The 20647-nt window shown below is 41.1% G+C and overlaps 1 protein-coding gene across 2 annotated transcripts; it reads right to left on the bottom strand.

Annotated features, from left to right (window-relative positions):
* Window positions 1-252: 252 nt before the first annotated feature.
* Window positions 253-20337, bottom strand: BCL7A (BAF chromatin remodeling complex subunit BCL7A). 2 transcript variants are annotated; one of them, XM_041410186.1, is made up of 7 exons: window positions 20117-20232; window positions 16194-16302; window positions 12540-12621; window positions 9739-9835; window positions 7721-7888; window positions 4677-4798; window positions 253-3848 (listed from the first exon to the last, which is right to left on the bottom strand). In XM_041410186.1, exons 2-7 carry the CDS (start codon window positions 16226-16228, stop codon window positions 3777-3779), a joined length of 576 nt encoding a protein of 191 aa, XP_041266120.1. In that variant the 5' UTR covers window positions 16229-16302; window positions 20117-20232; the 3' UTR covers window positions 253-3776. The 2 variants fall into 2 exon arrangements, with proteins under 2 accessions (XP_041266120.1, XP_041266119.1); XM_041410185.1 differs by lacking the exon at window positions 16194-16302 and having other exon boundaries at window positions 20117-20337.
* Between the last annotated feature and the right edge of the window lie 310 nt (window positions 20338-20647).

Raw genomic sequence — 20647 nt, 5'->3', positions numbered from 1 at the left:
CACTGGTCATATCTGTTTGTTGTTCTTACAACCACCACCTGCCCCTGCCCCACCACGCAATTATCAAGACACCTTTGGACTTCTCAAAGGTGGATCATTTTACATGTTACCAAACAAGACAACACCAGAGAATGCACATTTAGAAATACCATTTATAAAAACAGAAATTTATTGCAAATTAAAAAAATAAAAAACCAAAACGAACCAAACCGAGATTAAGTTTCTTGATAAAAATTATTCACACAGCATTCATGTTGTGATTTTTTATTTTATTTTGAAATGAAACCATTGTACATTGTACAAACCATAACTACCGATGGAATAAATAAGTGAAAAATTATACTGCTGTACAACACACACACACAAATCATAAGATGGAAAACGATTAGGTATTGAAGAAAACAAAATTCTTTACACCTTCTAACAGGCCCTTAGAGATAAAGAACATTCCAAAACATGACAATGCTTATGTATGAAGATAGCCACCCAAAACCGATATTTTATACTGCCTTGTTGATTTTATTTTTTGTTGTTGTTTTGTAAGTGCCAGCACTTTTTGGAATGTTTAACAACTACTTTCCCAAGCATAAAAATTCCAAGGAATAGTTCTGCTATAAAATGTTTGGCTGAGTAAATCGATTATCTGGAAGGCCTTCCCACATGTTCCACAAACTCAGCTAAATTACTTGCTTGCTTCTAGTTGCCTTTTTTTTTTTTTTCATATTTTTTGTTAATTTTATTTATTTATTTGTAACTGAAGCTCCAACATTCAGCATTGTAGCAAGGAAGCACTTCTTGATATTTGCACTATTTCTAAAACATCAGCTGTATGAGAACTTTCAGTCATCTTGAAAAGAATTACATCTCTCCTCCTGCTCCATCTCTCAATGCTTTCAATAAACCCTTTTACAGTGAGTTCATAAAACAAGTTTTGGGTAGAGATAGGTCCAAGCCAAAAAAAAGCTGGATTCAGATCTGGTTTCAAACCTCAGTGGATTTGAATTCCATGTTCTGGTTTGGTCCCATCTGTACTTTCTGGCATTAAAATGTGTTCAATCACATCCGTTGGCCCATAAATGTTATCAGGCACTTCAAAAAAAGACTAATAACAGTCTTATACACTATTTTGGATTTCTTCATACCAGATAATGTCAAAGTCTCTTCCTTCAGAGACTGACAATAACAGGTCTAAGGAACCCAAATCTATCTGCTTGTTCAGTTGTCTGTTGTCACTAGAATCTCTGGTTAAAATAAAAGATCTGAATGCATTCTGTAGAAGCTGTAAATAAAGGATTTCTACCTCAGAAATAAAGCCTCTAGGAAGATGGTTATGATGCCTTGTCTCATTAGCCACAGAACAATGAACAGTTCTGAGCAGAAGCCACAGGAGAGAAAAGGAAATTTATAATTAAACCTGGTTGATGTCAATAATGCCAATAAATGTTTCTATCTAATGAAAAATTTGAGGTATTTTTAGTGCTATTTATATATTTTATTTCTTCCTAAAGTACAGGAATTAGTTCCTAAATGAAAAGTCTATTTACTCCCTTGGAAACGTCTACAAAATGAAAATTAAAAGCTTGCTGCGATGCACCTGAAGGGAGGGATTAGTAAACACGACTACTTGTCAAAGGTGGCATCAATTTGTTTCGTTTTAGCATTAAGAATAATGAAAAGTTAGTAAATCAAAAATATTTAAAAGTTTGAATCTTTCTAGATTTGCCCATTTAATATATCAATAGAACTTCTCACAAAATATCACTTAAATCTGAATGTAATATACATACAAATCAATCATCATGGACCAGTTATCCACATTTTAGGCATACACACAATTCAAGAGAGAATTCTACCGTTTCATTGCATATATTGTGCAAATTCAGATTTGGCTCCTCATTTCCTTATTTTCAGAATGTTAATGGACTTCATGATCAGACCAGAAATCCCAAAATCTTATTAGGGAGCACGCTGTTTTCATGAATGATTTGCAATCAAATTTTATTCAGTTAAAATCCAAAATGTTTTATTTCAACATAAAGGAAAAGTTGAGTGTCATAGGTTATTTGGGGTTCAATCCTACAAACATCTTATGGAAGGTCAGTACTGGCTCCCCACTCCTCCCTCCCCTTTTCCCTCCCCCCAGTTCCTCATTATATTTCCTAATAAAGTGGTAATTGCAAACGTAATGCAGTAGTCTAAGTGCAAGCCATTTTCACTATTGGAGAATTCAGACCTATATAAGCTTCACAAACCTAATTTATGAAAAAACGTTATCAACTGGAAGCAACTTTTTTTTTTTTTTTTTAATCATCTAAAAAAGTATTTACAGTTTTTCAGTTTACAAACTACACGCAACCATCTCCAGAGCTGTGAGATCGTGTTTTAAATTGCAATTTCCACCTCCCACACCAGGAGAAGACAGAGCCAGGGCCCGATCCAGCAGCACGGATGGACACGTCGATGGATGTGTGTGCATGGAAGTGGGAGATCAGGGGTTTTATTCCCTGGAAGTACAAATACCACTGGAAGACCAGACCCTCGTGACCTGATGCAGATGGGTTCCACACTTCTGCTTGCCAGGAATTTGAGGGGAGCTGCACCTACCTTGTGCCTTTCCATTAGTTTAGTTAGCATAAGCACGCTTCAACGTTAATTGGAAGAGAAGGAACATTCCTAACTGGAGTTAGGAACTGGACTATGGAAACAACAAGGCTTATTTACAAGACTTGCTGAAAGAGAATAAGGAACCCCCCTCCCCCAGTACAGTATTTTCCTGGAACATAGAAGTAAACATCTCATAATGAAACAGTACAATGAAATCCAGTTCAGTGAAAACATGATATCAAAAAAGACCAATTGAAAATAAACTCACTGTGCATCAATCCCTTTGATCCTATTTATGTACATAGTGGAACTTTCCTGTAAAGCAAGTTGTACCCAGTACAGAGATCTGGACCTAATACTAAGTATTTTAAGTGCCTGTGTTATAATATCTATTCAGATCTGGACTATAAATGGTAAACAGATCATGTTAACTTCTGATGAAGTTAAGTATTTAGAAGACCAAATTTACAGTTGCGAATGCCATGCATTCAATAAAAGATCTCCACTATAGCTGCTAAAATAAAATATCAAGCTCCTTTTTCTCCTTGGACTCCAAGAGTGAAAATGGCTTCCTGATTTGTAGTTGTTTAAAAATTTAAGCACCAGGGATTTAAAACTTAAAAACGAAACAAAAACCCCAAACAAAAAAAGAAAAGAAAAAAAGCCTTACTACATGGCATTATGCAAACATAGGCCACTTTGCAAAGGAGACAGCTGCAAAACAACTTTTAAAAGTTAGCACTGTTTTCAGAACACAAGGCACAAAACAAAAGCAGACATCACGCCAGAACAATGAACTTCACATGAAAGCTAATACCTGACCTGTACCATCCTTAAATATCTTACAATGTTAAATAGAGAAATGAAAAAAAAATACAGCAGCAACATAATTGTAATTTTGACTTTAGAAACAGTGCGTAGACCCCTCCTGAGTTGTTTACTCCAACCAATTCAGAGACAGTAACTTAAAAGTTCTCAATGTTTGTTTCACAGGAAAAAGTTTTCAGTGTCTGAGAAGTTAAACCTTTGTTAGGCTTTCTTGGATTTTTGCTTGGTAACTTGAAAAGTTAGGAGTTCTGTCCTCATCCAAGAGAAGATGCTTAAGTAAGGTTGTTCTATAATTAAGCCCACTGATGTACCTTACATAAAAACTGACCAGAAAAATCTATAGTCTAAATCTCTTCAACATTTTGTTGGGAAGCCTCTACTTTCATCTTTTTAGAAGGTGGCACTCCTTCAGAGTCCTTAATGAGGGGGAAAAGAAAAACAGCCACGTTATCATTGCACTGAAGTTCAGGCACCACAAACATCAAACAAACAGCACCAGCCAATTCCCCAGCGTGTGATGTGTCCCAGACAAAGCATCCCTGGATGCCAGAACATGTCCCAGTGCTGCCTTAAATAACTCCTCTACTTACATCTTACCTCAGTATCTTTGGACCTGTTGTCATCTACAAGGAGCAAAATTCTAGTTCCAGGCTAAAACCCACAGTGAATATTCCAAGGAACAGCCTCGAGGGAGGGTGCACTGAAACTGAGGACCCACAGGAAAACCAGGAGGAGCAGGGCTCTGCCTGAGCATCTGCACTTGTCCTGCCCTGAGAAGGGCACAACTGCAAGGATAATTTCTTCCTCCCACCCATCCAGAATTTTTCAGCATTTCAGTGAGTAAACACTCAAGGATCCACAAATTAACTCTCCTAACTGCCATAAATATTTACCTTTATAGAAGGAGTTCTACTTCTGAATGGTCCTCAAAGGGTCCAGTAGGTTTGTTCCAAGCAATTTATTAATGTAAAATGTGAATATTCACTTAAAAACATGGTCTGGTTTAAGAAACCAAGAAATCCATCAGACCAATCTGGTTTTACTGTTCCAGTTCTGTGAGATTCAAGCAGCCAGTCACCTGGACCACAAAACCAGGTACAGGCACATTTAATACTCTATAGCTGCTTTACTGTCCTCACTTTGGAAATTAATGGAAATACACAACTGTCCTCCTTATATTTTCTTTTAAGTAAAAATAAACTTTTCCAAGATCCATGCAATCAGACTATGGCATTTAAAGTTACCTGAGAGTTTTTAGATGCCTCTGTAATTAAATCATTTTCTCCAGAGGACTGAATTTCTGCTTTCTCTGAACTATTCATGGAATTTTCCATTGAAGACTGTGAATTCTGTTCATCAGAGGTATCTGAAATTGCAAGAAATAATTTTAAGCAAACAAATGAAAAGCTTTCAGGAGGAGCTTTCCAGAATATCTTCCCATCCACAACATCCCCAGCACATCCATGTCACCCACACTGTAACCATTAATGAAAGCACACACAACAAGTATATGAATATGATGAATTAAGCTCAAAGTCCAGGATCACAACCCAGCTGCTGCCAGAGCAGACCCTGGGATCAGACCCTAGAGGGAGCCAAGCTCCTGCACAGCCTCAGAGAGGATGTCTGAGCCCTCAGCAATCCAGTCAGGACCGCAAGGGAATTCCTTCAAACCAGAAGCAAAAGGCTGAAGTGTCACAAGTAATGATCTAAAAACCTGTGGCTAAGCAGAGAGAACAAAGTTACCTGAATCAAAATTCAGCCATGTATATAAAATCTTTTTTTTTTTTTTTTTCTTGATAAGGTATTTGAGATAGAATTTAGAAATTCAGCTAACCAGCTTAACCACTGAATTTTTAATTCTTGTGGACAGGTGTGAAGAAGTCCTCCAGCCCATTATCGCTGTTACTTGCATTCAGCTTTCACTGGGGTTATTTGTTGGGACCGCAAGGGAATTCCTTCAAACCAGAAGCAAAAGGCTGAAGTGTCACAAGTAATGATCTAAAAGCCTGTGGCTAAGCAGAGAGAACAAAGTTACCTGAATCAAAATTCAGCCATGTATATAAAATCTTTTTTTTTTTTTTTTTCTTGATAAGGTATTTGAGATAGAATTTAGAAATTCAGCTAACCAGCTTAACCACTGAATTTTTAATTCTTGTGGACAGGTGTGAAGAAGTCCTCCAGCCCATTATCGCTGTTACTTGCATTCAGCTTTCACTGGGATTATTTGTTGGGGGATTTTGTTGTTTTGGGGTTTTTTTCTTTTTTTCTTTTTTGTTGGTTGGTTGTTTTTTTAAACTCTTCCCTCTCTCAAAACAAGACTTACAGAAGACTCAAGGTGAAAGTACCCATTTACTTAAACAGGGGGCAGGGGCATGTAAAATGTATTCCTACATCCCTGACCCAAAGATTATATGAATTTATTCCATATGAAGAGAAATGCAAGATCAAACAAAATTGCTAGACAGCTTTGGTTAATGAAGATGCCATAACCAGTGAGTAAAGGATATTTTTGTGGTGTACTGTATAAAAAGCTTCACAAGCATTTCTGAATTCCAGACAAAGTGATGCCCATCATGAGCACCTCAAAGATCACATTCAGTGAACTCGGGCAGAATCCTCTTCCTGTCCATGTCTCACCAGAAAAGCATCTTCATGCTGATAAAGAAACAAGTCCCAAAGGTCCAAAGAAATCTGAGTTTTGATTTTTGCTGTGTGTCTCTCAGCCCCCACTGAGGAGCACTTGGCCATGTTCCCATCTCCCTGTGACAAATCCAACCCCAGCTCATCACTGCTGTTCTCTTCCAGCTGCTCCTGATGAAACACTCAGCCTGCTCCTGACCTTTGAGCAAGAGGATCCATACCTTAAATCACCAAGCCTCAAGCTATTCCAATGCCTGCAATACTTGCTCACACAGCAGAATGCTTTGAATCCACCTGTTTTATTTAAGAATTCCTCATTAAACATTTCTGACCACAGAAAGTGGCTTACAGGAACCTCCCTCATCTCAGTGGAGTAACATGAGATAGACAGGCAAGGTCATTAACCCTGTCCAGCTGAATAATGTCCCAACTGCAGGGCTCTGACTGATCACAACCAGGTAGATAAATGTTTAATAAATTGTTTAACACAGCATTTAACCAACTGAAAAACCCTCACATTAATAACAGGAATTTTTTGACATTATGTCTCCCTTTCATTTTATAACACCTGGCTCTTAATCCAGAGGACTTGGTATGATTTTCCCTGAGCCTAAATTTAACCAGGGGAACATGAATGCTATCTAACAGGTTCACATAAGCAGGTTCAGACAATATTAGACCAAGGAGTAAATCCTTACTCTTTATTGTGGCCAAATATGCACAAATGGAGGTATTATTTGCTCTGATTTATTCCAAACTGGTGATGGTTCTGTTGTCAAATTTTAACCGCAGTTAACAATGACAACACTTAACATATCTGACCACTCTGGCATTACCAAGATAAAAGTTCTAAATTTAAATTGGTCAGTGGATCTACTGAGTGAAGAACTAAATCAGGAGGGCATAATTTAATTGCTTTGGTATGGGAAGAATTCTGCAACCACATCGTTAGAATGGTGTTAAGGACATCTTTTATCTGTTATAATAGGACAAAGAAAGTTATCTTCCCAAGAATATAAATGCAGAGCATGTTTCAATTACCCAAAATACCATTTAAAGAGTGAGGGTCAGAACAATCCCTTAACCCATATGTATTTTTAATCTGTCCACAACTGCAATAGAATCTTGTCATGCTTTCAGAAAATTAGGACAGAACTCAGAGCTAACTTCTGAATAAGTAGCAAGCAGGGTTAAGAGAAAAGAAAGCTTGCATTATAGTTTACAAAATTAGAAAAGTAATTTCAAAGTATCTCACCTCTATTTTACTGTCACACTAGGGCATCAATTTCCAGAAATCTACACAAACTAATACCTTCCAGGACTTGTGTGATTACATGGTAGCAGCCATTTCAAAGATGATTTTAAATTATTTATTCTTTCAAGACTGAGATTTGAGAACAATAAACCAGTATTTTGTTTGTTTCTCTCTGAAAAGATCCCTGAATGTCAGTGTGACCTTTCCAGTTGTATGAAAGATCACCAGTAGGTCACAGAAATTGTGGCCCATTTTCACATAAATGCCAAGAATTCAGAAACCATCTCTTTCAAATTATTATTTTCCAGTTCTTAAAGTGGATAAGCAAATAAGTAACACACTAAAGGATAACTTTTTTTGTTTGGCTTTCAAATGGCCCTCCCAGCTCACCTTCTGAACCAGGCTGCTCCTTTGCCTCTGCCTGAGTTTCGTCAGACTTGACTTCAGTGCCGTCTGCTTGTGTTGCCAAGTTCTGCTCTGGTGCTGGGCTGGAATTACTGCTGTTTTCCTGTTTTATTGGAGAAGCATCAGCTATTGAACTCTGGTTGCTATTGTCATCTGTGAACAGAAGAGTGAAAACCAACCAAGATGTGACAAGATACAAAGCACACCTTAATTCTTCCGTATTATTCCCTGGTAACATATGATATAATTAAGCTCATTAGGGATCAAGTCCAATCATTTAGACTCACACTACACATCCAACCTTTTTCCACACCAGCCTAAGGAGTTTTCAAGCAGTTACTAAAAATCTAATTCTAATTTTATACATTAAAACAAAGAGTGTTTTACTCAGATCTGATGCAAAAAACCCCAGAATTTTGTAACCTGAGTAAACCAGATCAACCAAATGGCAGTCTCATATAACACAGGGCTATGCAAGTTCATGCTGCACATTTCCAAATACCCATCACTCCAATGTTCAGATAAGCAGATATTTTTTAATTGAGTCCTGAAGGTCAAAAAAAAAAACCCAACCCAAAACCCCTTCAAGGTGAAATGCAACATCCAGTCCCAATACCAACAGTTTCTAGGTGATAATTGTCCAGAATATTCTCTAGCTTGGATCACAGTAATCCTCTGCAGCACAGATCTGTAGTTAACAGGAAATATTCTGGCTGTGCCCTCTCCCTGTGACAGTGGCTTAAGTAGCTCAGGTATTATTTTACACACAGCACTGGGGTGCAACTTCCTTTAAGCCAGAGTAACATCCCTGGATATCCAAGAGGGAAGTTCCTGCTCCCTAAAGAAAACTAACCCTGCAAAATATTATTAAGTTACTAGAATACAAGTCAATCCACCTCCCTCTGCATCTGTACAACCATTACATCCAAAGGACTTCAGGAACACAGAGGTGCTGCTGGGACCACCTCTCTCCAGAGCAGCCTGAAGTCAATTCAGATTAAGTTTATAACAAAACTGTACAGTGTGAAATTGTACAGTTAAAAACACAGGTGATAAGTGATAAAAAAGGAGGTAGTACATTCACCTCATGGATGAGAGAATCAAGACTTAAAAAAATTAAATTATCTGACCAAGGCAGAAAGTAAAAAGATTTGAAATAGATGAAAAATTAATCCAGATCTGCAAAACCCCTGCTCATTCCTTTAACTACAAGACCACACTTGCTGTCAGCACTGCAAAAAGCAACCATGAGGCAGCACAAATGCAAATAAAACTGAAATTAAAAATTTACAACCCACTAAAAAGTGATCCTCTCTTATCAGCTCAAACAGTGCTGCATTCTCAGTCATAATTGTTATCCAAACACCCAGAAGGTAAAAACCTGAGGCAGAGCTGAGCTGTGCAAGCTGCTCTGTAATAAACACCTGACTAACACTCAAAAGTCACATTTAAAAAAAAAATTAAAGTGAAATAAAATTGACCTCATAGTGCCTGAATGGCAAACAAAAATGTTTTCTTGAGCAGTTAATTTCATCAAGCTGCAGCAGAAGGAAGGCACCACAGAACAGAGCTTGCTTTCTTGGCTCTTGCAGAATTCTCTTGACCTTAATCAGTAAGAGTGTTAATAAGTACAAAACCTGCTTAAATTATAGTAGGTCCCACTGAACCTTTGGGGGATTTTTGGTTCTTCAAGCAGCAAACTCTGTTGAGGTATTACGGCACCTGAGTGCAGTGCTCTGAATGGCAGATATTTCTAATTTTATTTTCATATTTAACTCCACTAACAATTTTTTTCCCTTACACTCACAGCCCAAATATAAATGGCATTTAAACAACTGTTAGTACATCCCCAGAAGAGAAGTCCAAGGTACCAAGTGAGTATCTGATGGTGTTTTCCATTTGATTCAAGTCCATACATCAGAGCAGTGGAGAATCGGAGGCTGTTGGTTTACACCTTCACAGCAGTGTAAGAGGGGAATTGGGTCTGAGCTTCTCCCACTCACCATGCATGTCCATCATCCCTGGGGAGGAGCTGTTCTCTGGAGTGGTCACTTCAGAGCCACATTTTTCATCTTTGCCCTTTTTCTTATTCTTATTTTTCTGAAAAACAAAAGGCACCACACACAAATGAGACTACGGCCACGCAGAGAAATCCACGCTGCTGTGCAAAACCCTCCCCACTCAGCACTTCTGTAAGAACAGCTCACAGTCCCAAGTGAAACCTCCTCCTCCTCCTCTACAACTAATGCTGTTCCTTCATTAAAACTGAAAGATGGATTAAGAAAAATCAGATTGAGCCAAACCAAAGAGCACAAGCAGCACAGCCCTGTGTGAGCTGTGGGTCCCGAGCTGCTCCCAGCCCACCAGGATGAAAACAAAGGAAAGGACCCTGGCATCCAGCACGTGGGGGATCTGTGCCTGCTAAGGGATGCAGCACTTGCAATTAGGAGCTGACGTAATCAGCCTCACAGGAAAAAGAGCCAGCTGCACTGCTTTTGGAGATCCTGCCTGCTGAGGAGACAATTCAAAGCCTGACTCCAGGAAGAATGCTGAGCCCACCCTTTTGGACAGAGACCATCCTCCAGTGAGGGAAGGAACTGAACCACAATCAAACACTGTCTAAGACTGCAGAAGAAATTCAACAAGTGATATCAGGAGGGACTTTTCTCTCTATTTTAAACAGATTATTAAGCTTATTTCTAAACTGCATTTTTACTTAGAGAAGCCAGATTTTACTCACTGATGCATGAGAAAGAGGTGAGAGCACATGGACTTCTTTACCTTTGCAAAATTAAAGGTCAGAGGGGTCACGATCTTTCTCAGGTTTGGTTTTGTTGTTTTTTAAAGGTAAAAAGGACACTTTTGCCACAAAAGAAACACCGAAAGTGACTGTGAGCAATTTAAGCTGATAGGTGTTTTTTAAAGAGGTTTAACCATAAGAGTGATGAGGTTCCAGAACAGCCTTCCACAACCAGGAGGAGGAAGAACCAAACTAATTGTAGTGCAGAGAAATGTCAAAATATCTATGGAGCAACATGTGAGGGGGGAAGTAATTTAATTTCTGTTCACCAAAATCAAAGACAACTTCCACTTGAAATGGGGGAAGGCACCGCTCTCCTATTTTAGTGAAAAGCAAATATACTGTCTGGTCCTTCAGTGGATGGAACTGGATATAAAAAGGTGTCCACAAAAAAATTTAATAGACAAAATTATCCCTATCTGGTACTTACTGTTAAAATCTACATGCTTATGTGATGTGTGAGAACTTCCAGAGCTGCAGGACAGAAACATTGCCAACATCAAGCCTGAAACAGCTTGAACAGAAACTGCAGCTGCACAACAGTCTCTACTTGAAATAAAAAGATCATGACTGCAGGACACCAGCATAACTGGTCTTAAACAAGTGTCCCAATTTCAGCAAATCTGGAGCCTCAACCTAGAGTTGATGGCTTAGAAAACACAATTAAACTCTGCTCATAGAAATCATTATATAAACCCATTCTTCGTAATAGAGAACCTGACTTTGGGTAGCAGTGACCTTGAAAATTCCTCCAGAAGCTCACTTAGAAATTCTGTTTCCACGTCCCACAGCACCCATCCTGCAGGCACAGCTGAACAGCAGGAAAACTGCCAGAAGCCCTGAGCCTAAATATCCTAAACCCTGCTCTGCCTCTCACACAGTTAGCACAATTTCCCCCCACTATGAAGTATAAATAATAAAATCAAGACCAAACATTTGACAACTAGAAAGAATGGACAGTTTCCCAATTCCCAAGGGGGAACTTCAGAGAGATGCTGCCCAAGCACTGGAAGAACCCCTGAGGTTTACCACAACTCTGACAGTTCCTGAAATCTGTGGGACAACCAAAGCACAGAAAAAACAAACTCAGTTAAAGCAATCCTAATAAAAAAAATAGGTCTCAAATTTGGAGTCAGTAAGACAAGGTCATGACACTGTCTTGTCTGAAAACCACCATTTTACACATCTATTAATATAGAAGTTTTCTTCCCAACAGGTCTTCACGCATATTTCAGGTAAAGTAAAAGCACATGACACCCCAAGGAAAGAGCACCAAACTCAGGATATGTTTTCTATTGTGTCATTAATTTACTGTGGTATCATGGGTTAGTGTTCTCTCTATCACAATATTACAATTTATAAGAGGAGAGCGACAATGATTTTAAAAACCAATTTTAAGTCCTATCAACTTTGATTTTTATGTTTCTTTTTACGCCACACAAACAGTGCACACAACAGGATGCACAGACAGAACATTTATCAAGAGAAAACACACATGACAACAGAAGCCTGTGCTGCTGCATTATTTGGCTGGACACCTTAATACAGATGATCCCAGCTCCACAGGATATTCCTACACTCATATCAAGTGTTTTCCATCTGATTTTGAGCAAAACAGCAGTGATGCACACACAGAATACATGTTCTCTGCCCTGTTCCAAACCAGCTGCTTTCTTTAAATCACCAGGCAGAAAGAGGGGAAAAATAATGCATGTCATAACTTTCCCTCCCTGCCTCCCAGTTAGTTAGAGAAAGGTTTCAAACTCAGTTTCAGCTGCACGTTTAACAGTTACCTGAGAACTGATCCCAGCTGACTCCAGGGAGACTGTCACACACTCACCCATCCACATCACTTGCTGTAGAGATCAACACTCCCCTGGAGCTTGCAAGACCCACACCAGCCTTAGCTTAAAGGCTCAATGAAAATCAAAGAATATTTCTTTTGACTTTGCCTAAACAGGAGCATCTACATCTGGAAAAAGCAAGATACTGCAGGATACTTACATCATCCACTTTAGGCTCTGTTACTGGTACCCATTTGTAAATCCTTAGGGATGTGTCGCCAACTGTCACCCACTTCTTCTCCCTACAAAATTACAATGCAGGAGAAGTTACACTTCAGATTCAGAAGAGAGTGATCTACTATTGTAAGTTGTCAAGAATTTAAACAGGCTATTAAGTAGGATGATCTCTATTACATCGTCTTTAGCACTGCATTGTGCAAATTGTTCTTTGCATTTCACAACTTGCTAGAGCACTGCTAACCTCCAGATTTCTCAGGGCTGTTACTTGACTGGGTGAGTAACTGCAGTAGCAGTAATAAGATCTGGATTAAAGATAAAGTTAAGAAGAACAGCAATTGAAAATGCAGATTTAATGCCTACAATTTTCACTTAAATTTCTAGACAGCAGAAGAGGGTTTAGACAGACCAGTGTGTTTTTGATTGTCATGAAGCTGTTCAATGGGATTAGAAATCTAGATGCATTTTGACCATCTGAGGTTTATTTGGGGGGCAGAAATTTGCTGCTGGCAATTTAATGCTCACTCCACACCCCTGACAGACAGCTCTGCAATTCCAGCTGTAGGACCAACAGCCTCACAGGGAGCAATCAGTGCCGTGGTGCAGAATGCAGCCTCTGGAGAGCCCAGCTCTGGGGAAAGGCAAGGCTGAGCCTAGCAGAGAGGGGAAAGCACAGCCTGGCTGCTGTGTGCACACCCTGCCAGCCTGAATGGTGACACTGACAAAAGGGGAAGGAAATGTGGCTGCAGGGCAGCTCTGCCTGGGGCTCCCAGGGCTGGGGTGGAGAGGGATGCTCGGCTGAGGGATGCACTCCTTGAGCTCTGCACATCAGGGATTTAAAGAAGGTCCACAATGCCAGAGAAATTTCATCACGTTTCTGGGATCAGTTTTCAGGTCACAGATTACCACTGCTGGTTCCTGGGTTTGCAATGCAGCTCTGCAAATGGATCGATTAAAAGTTAACAACAAAGACCGATTCCATTAAATATTCAGGAACATCTGAAATTAATTTGGCATGAGATCTCAGGCTTTTTTTTTTTTTTTTCCATAAACACATTTAAATAATAGATTTGGGATCCAGTTATAGATTAAAAAAATAAAAAATGTTCTTTGCAGGATGGGAGAAGCTGGATGTGACTCCAAATACATATATTTATATATATATGTGATAGCTCCATTTTTAGAAAGGGCCTCCAGAATCAAAAGCAGCCACACTGTACAAATGTCACAAACATCCTCCTGACTATTTGTTTTAGCTACTAAAGCCAATCTTATACTTTCCCTTTAGAAGAGGCATTTTTTCCTGTTTAATTAAGAACAAAAGCAAAATTGAACTGCATATAAATGTATTTGATACATTTTGGCTCTGTCCATAATGATATTTTAATTGAAGTCCAAAACTTTTTCAAATTCATTTCTTTCCCACTGCTCTTCATGGAGCAGTGCTCCCTCAATGTGTTTAGACACAGCCATTTGGGTACACTAGGTGGCTAAAGTGTGTCAAAATCCAATTTCACTCTAATTTGGAGCTCTACATGCGATAAAAATGACAGTGGAGATGAGGGCATGTCAATAATGAGACATACTTAATTGTGAAGAGATGATCATGATATAATTTGGGGTTTTTTAAGGATACAAGACAAAATAGATTTATTTCTACTTAAGAAAAACTTTGACATTATGGAAATAAAACCAACTGGGGTTTTGTTTTGGGTGTGGGGAGAGGTGAATAAATGTTTTTTTTTTAAAAATCAAGATTTTAGTCTTTTCCTACAGCAAAATATTACTTAGAGATGCTGCACTGGAAAACCAAAAGTTCAAGATACCTGTTAGCATCTCAAAGCAGCCTCACACAGCATCTTCACTGGACAGACTGTAGAACACAGGAGGAAACCTATATTAGTAATTTTTTCCTTCTAGTATTAAAGTTAGCCCTGACATTTTAACTCTTCTGAGCTTCTTACCACTTTAAGTTTTGATAACCCTCAGCTCTAGGGATTTTTTAACTGATTTCAATACACAGTAATTCAGACAACAACGGGCATAAGAATATTTTGTGATGGAAGTACACCAACATCCCAGTCCTGCAAACACTTATGGCTAAAAGAAAACCCAACATCACAGTGCTATTATGCAAATATTTTACTTGTGTAAGTATTTACAGTATTGACAGTTTAAGACCATGAAAGTATTAATAAGAAAAAAAGAAGACAACCTCCTCTAAAACTTAATAAAAGCATAGGTAGCACAAACACAAATTTGTTAACAAAGAAACGCAATGACTTTCAGACATTTAAGATCAACAAGGTAAAATAATTTCAAGATTTATGACATTTATTGCAAATTAAGCTTAGAATATTATCTGTAATACTTACTGCCTTACCATTTCAAAACAAAAACCAAAATCCAAACAAGCAAACAAAAACCCCAAACCCACTTCTACTCTGAACACTCACTTTTTAATCTTTTGTGCAAAGACACCATCCCAACCTGCTGATCAGGGACTTTCCTTTTCACTCAGTGAGAACTGACAATTTACTGATGCTGCCCATGGCAGCGAGTTTGGGAAAGGCTGCACAAATCACAGAAGATCCTCACTGGCCCAGTGCTGGAATAGGAATGAGGAACTCATGAACTCTTGTGCTCAGTCTGTTGTGAAACCTTAAATAGTTTCTTCACCTGTTTTCTTGTCTGCTGCACCCACCCACCCCAAGATCCTGACCAGAATTCCACCCCCATCACTCAATTCCACCTTAGATAAGTGATGACTGAGCAATATCTGTAATTGCACCATCCCCTGTTATTCTCTGTAGGTTGGTCTCTGTGTTGATTGCTGGATGGGGAAAGATGGCTAATGGAACACCATCAGCCTGACACTTTATCAGGCTAAAAATGTGCAATTATCAACTTTATTTGTCTATGTCTAGCTGACAAACCCCACATTTTTTTTAAAAACCCCATTTTTCCTGTTTTCAAAGCTCTCCTGTTTCTCCATGAATGACTCAGAAGTAACAACAGAAAATGGCAAAACTGAAATATATACAATAATATTTTTTCTTTTAATCTTCCACACTGAGAAGTATCTTCAATATTTTAGTTATAGCAAATTCAGAAACTAATCAGTGCAACAGAAACAAACCCTTACATTTATCTGAAATTGTGTAAAATCATTTTTAAATTCTGAACTATATCTGCACAGCATTTAAAGGACAGCCAAGGGTACAAAGGGTAACCATTAGTATCAACACTTCTTCAGTGCTTATGCCTGAGGCATACTAATATCTCAGAACTTACATCATTATATACTCAATTCCCCATTCTAAATAACCCAAGACTCTCAAATATATTTATACTTTGTTTAATAACACTAAAGCTCCACAGATGAACATCAGATTCCACGTGTAAAAGTAATATATGGGTGAGCAAACACAACAGTGTATATTACACTTATACAGAAAGTGTCAAGGCAGCTTCTGCAGCAGCAGTGAGTGCCAGAAACATTTGATGGCAGAGACACAGAAAGCCTTTACTGCCAATATATCACTCAAGGAAAGGCTTTCCCACTTGTCTGGCCTTTTCCCATGACTACCATTCATCACAGTGAGCTGCATTTACACACGGATTTGCTCCCACATACCCCATCTTCTGCTGGTGATCACGAAGTGACGTCATAATGCTGAATTTATCACATCACACTCACTTGCATTGCAACAGAGTTTGGTGAAAATCACAGAATTATGACCTCCCTGTGGGATCAAGCAAAAGAGAAAGGGGATGGGAAAGAATATGCCATTATTATACACAAAAAGTGCTGTCAGATGCACAAAAAGTGATTTTTTTTGAAGCGTAGGCTTGCTTTTCCGAGCACGCCTACTGCTGAGAAGATGTTTGTCTAGTGACTAACGTGAAGGAGCCCCAAACACACATGGTGTTTATTGAACAGGCTGCAAATACAATAAAATGCCATGCAGAGAGACTGGACAAGGGCATGTGGTCGCAGACACCTTTTCTCCAGGTTTATCTGAGTAGAGCACATTTGGGGAGTCCCCTGGAATGTTCACATGGCTTAAAGCAAGCCCTGTTTGGCTCCACGTGGCCACAAGCACCTTGCTCACAGCAGGGAGAACCACGGCTCACACATGCCAAAACTCTACCTTCAGCTTCCACTGAAGTCAAGAGAAATAATCACAAGCCAGAAAAAAGAAAGGTATCGTAATTCAAGCATGGTAACAGTGTATTTGGGCCACTACAGAATTTCAGTGCATTCCTGCACATACACTGGGTATTTTTACTTCAACTGCCACTGCTTGAACTACAGTCTTAGGAGAAAACCCAACACGGACAGGCTAAAGCAGGGAGGTGATCTGGGAGCAGCAAACACCCTTTTCCAAAGACATCTTGTTAAGGAATTCTGTGTCATGACTCCTTTTCAGAGCAAAAGCCTATTTGAAGAAGGAGGCATGAGCAGCAAAACCTGCAGAAACTCAATCTCAGAGCATTACATACCACACAAAAGCATTTTAGCAAATCTGAATGGAGACAGTGAAAGGAAAAGCTACAGCAGCACTGCCTAAAAATCTTAAATAGCCACAGCTCAGGATCCCAGCCAATGGCACCAGGTAAAATACAGCCTGTGGGGAATTTTCCCCTCAACTTTCTTCAGGTACTTTCACCAGTTGTCCAGGTTCACCTCTTCTTCCTAAGGTGTTATCACCTGACAGATCAGGGCTTTGATGGGTCAGAAAAAGGACAAAGGACTCCTGAGAAATACTGCAATTCAAAGGGAAGGCAACACAGTGGGATTTCCCTAAAGTCAGGCTTACCTATCTATCCCCACCAGGTATTCCAGACCTCCATCCTTACAGGTCTGCACAGCTGTCCTAAAGTCCAGCAGTGCTATGTACCCACGCAAATTATTTCACTGCCTCCCAAAACATCTTACCACTTATACTTTCCTCCTGCTCATTCCTTGTTTCAGTAGATGTCTGTATTTTCCCTCATTTAATAAATAAAACTTTGACACAAACCAAGAGTGCCTTCAGTGCTGGCTGAGGGCACAATAGTTTTTGCCCCTCTCTTCTTGAGAGCCCACTTGGAATCTACATGTACCCATCAACCTTTAAAGACAAAAAAATCCTGTGCCATTAATTGAGACAAAATAATCTCAGAGGATTTTTTAAAATAGACTGAGAGAAGAATTTTAAGTACTGTTAAAGAAAGGCAGAACTGTTCTCTTACTGTGGAAATTTAACACTTCTGCCACACAAACACAAGGCAACCATGTATTCTGTAAGCCACGTGCTGCGTGTTTTCCAAAACAGATGCTCATTCATGAGCGTGGCTTAAACAAAGGAGATAAGGTTACAGTAATCTCAAGATAAAAACGTAACAACTTCACTGTTTACTACTAAGTTCCAGCAATAACCAGAAGTGCCGCACGCTCTGTGAACGGACAGGAAGACAGGGGACCTGCATCCAAGCGCTGGCTGTCCAGGAACACTGATTTTCTAAGGAACAAAGTCTGTCCTGATGGAAGCTGCCTTCCAGCAGGCACATTCCCAGATGTGGCAGCACAGGGATTCAGGAGCACCAGGCACAGCAAGGTGCTGCACACCTGCACAATGCCTTGGATAAAGGCACCGTCCGCTCGGATGAGTCCAGCCTCATCTGTCTCCCTGCCCATCCCGGGCACGCACTGCTCCGACCACACAAGTCTCACAAAACTCTGTTCTAGGAAACGTTGGATGCAAGGTATTTTAATTTTCAGTGGCTGCATTTCCACAGAAGAGCTGTGGATGGCAACAAATTGCTCCTATTATGCAAATGAAACTGCACACTCGGAAATTGCCGATGTGGCTCTTCTGAAGGTGCAGGAATTGCTAGTGTGGAAAGTTCAATTTAACAAGCCAAGTCTTCTCAAAACACTGAAACCACAAAACACAGAATCCCTCCAGCTAATTTCCCGCTGTATTTGACTGCAGGTGGAGGGGGGTGACCATGAGATTCACCTTCAAATTATGGTTCCTTTAAAAATAAGAAAATTGCTTTATGTAAATACTTGTGAGGTGCATGAACAAAAAGTCGTATCAATACTTCTGACAATAATCAACAGAAACACTGCGTGACTGTACAGGAACCCTCTATAGCAAGTTGTCTATCATGAAGGTTAAAATGTAGAGAAATCTATTTATACCATAAGATTTCTGTTTTACAGAAAGAGCCATAGCAACTGGCATGATGGCAGAGAGTCCTTGCCAAGAAAAAAAATAAATAAATTAGGTATTTTGTTGAATGGCCAAGCTTCTGTCTCTACTCCTCTCTGAATTCCACAAACCAGGATTCAAAGGGAGCGTGCTGCGCTCATGAATGAAATACCTACAGCCAGAACAGTCCCACACATCCAACCACGCTCCAGCTGGAACAAAAGTCCTGTCACACCGCTGCACATTGTTCTGACCTTCCAAAGCCGGCCCAGCAGTCAGCAAACTGCACTTAAAAACAACACCCGAGTAGAAGAGAGTTCCTGAAACCACCCGAGCTGCGGAGCTGGGGCTGCTCCGGCTCCGACACAAAGGCTGGATTCTTTGAAATCCCCATCCCGTGCCCGGCGTTCCTGGACACACGTCCCGATTCTTTGTCCGGCTCACGCAAACGGGCCCATTCGTGTGCTCAAGGCCATTTAAAACTTAACAATCCATTTCACCCGAATACGAACATGTTCAACTCTGTATTTTGCTCTTATTTTATAAGGAAAACAAAGCGTTAGCTGAGGAGGACAATAGAAGTGTCCCCTTGATTTCAAAGCTTCACACCAGCTGAGTGATGCACAGTAACAATAACGCAAGGGATTTCCCCGTGGATTCCGAATGTTTAAAGAAAGTATTTTAAGATACATGCACAGAGACTGCTGAACAGCCAGCCAACTTGCTGGAAGAAAGATCCGCTCTTGAGTCACACCGGCACTGCTCTTTATGCCACCCCAGATCCCCGGACCGACCATGCAGAGCACGGCGGCGACCGCCGTACTGTATTGTTTAAACACCTCGCGTGGGCTTTTCTAACAAAAGCAGGGGGAAAAAAGACAAAAGCGGGGAAATGCCAAAACGCGTGGAAGGCCTAACAAAAGGGACTTATTTCACACCGGGTATAACCTTTAATTTTATGATTTAAGAGAGGTTCCAGGGGCAGCTGGCGCTCTCTCCGGGAGCGTCCGTGGGAGACGATCGCGCTCGGGTTCGCTGCGCTTTTACGCGCAAACCCCGGGAACTTGGGAGGTGAAATCCATCCACAAACAGGCAACGACAGAAAATAAACTCTCGGGAGCCTCACAGGGGTACTCTTAACGTGTTTTCTTTTTTTCCAGAACACTTCTCCGAGCACTATTTCAACCCAGGAGAGCGGGCGGCGGAGCCACCCCGGGCCCGCTCCTCGGGCCCTTTGTAGGGGCCGGCGGCGGGAGGCGCCCGGCCCGACCCCGCCGCCCGCCCATGCCCGAGGCGCCCGGCCCGGGGGCGCGGGGGGACGCGGGCGCGGGGTCCCGGCGCGGCGCGGCCCGCTCACCATTTGCGCACTTTCTCGATGGCCGCCATCACCCGCTTGATATCATCCTTCGCCCGGCTCCGGGTCTCGGCCCGCACCGACCGGCCCGACATGCTGCTGGGGGGCGGCGGGCTCGGCGGGGAACGCGGCGCTCGGCGCGGCCGGCGGCNAGGGGACGGCGGGTGGCGGGAAGAGCGGCCGGGGCGTGAGGGAGGGGAGCGGGGTCCGACCCCCGCGCGGCTGTCGGGGCTGAGGGGACACCGCGGAACCGCGGGGACAGCGAGCCGCCCCCGGCGGGGACCTGCGGAGGAGGTGCCGAGCGGGAAGGAGCCCGCGCGGGGGAGAATGCGGAGGCGGCCGCCGGCCCCGCGCGCGCGGGGCTTCCAGAGTTCCCGTCGCTGCTTTTCCTCGAGTGTTCGCTGGAGCGAGCGCAAGACAGCGTTCTTTCCCCACTTCCACCGAGCTCCGGCCGTAAGTTACCTCAGAACTAGAAAGTTTATCCGATTTCAGCTCGCCTCTAAAGGGTCATCAGGAGCTGCCCCGGGAGACGGT

The sequence above is a fragment of the Onychostruthus taczanowskii genome, unplaced genomic scaffold, assembly GCF_017590055.1.
Source record: "Onychostruthus taczanowskii isolate IOZ18803 unplaced genomic scaffold, ASM1759005v1 scaffold32, whole genome shotgun sequence".
NCBI classification, from domain to species: Eukaryota; Metazoa; Chordata; class Aves; order Passeriformes; family Passeridae; genus Onychostruthus; species Onychostruthus taczanowskii.
Note: the sequence above shows the minus strand (reverse complement) of the source record. Positions and strands in the feature narration are given on the sequence as shown.

Excerpts from the sequence above, each read along its gene's own strand:
- BCL7A (XM_041410185.1), bottom strand. The coding sequence starts at position 20,208 with ATGTCGGGCCGGTCGGTGCGGGCCGAGACCCGGAGCCGGGCGAAGGAT. Across the intron at positions 7,889-9,738 it reads AGGGATGATGGACATGCATG|ATGACAATAGCAACCAGAGT; the intron begins GTGAGTGGGAGA and ends TTCTGTTCACAG. Across the intron at positions 4,799-7,720 it reads GGAGCAGCCTGGTTCAGAAG|ATACCTCTGATGAACAGAAT; the intron begins GTGAGCTGGGAG and ends TTGCAATTTCAG.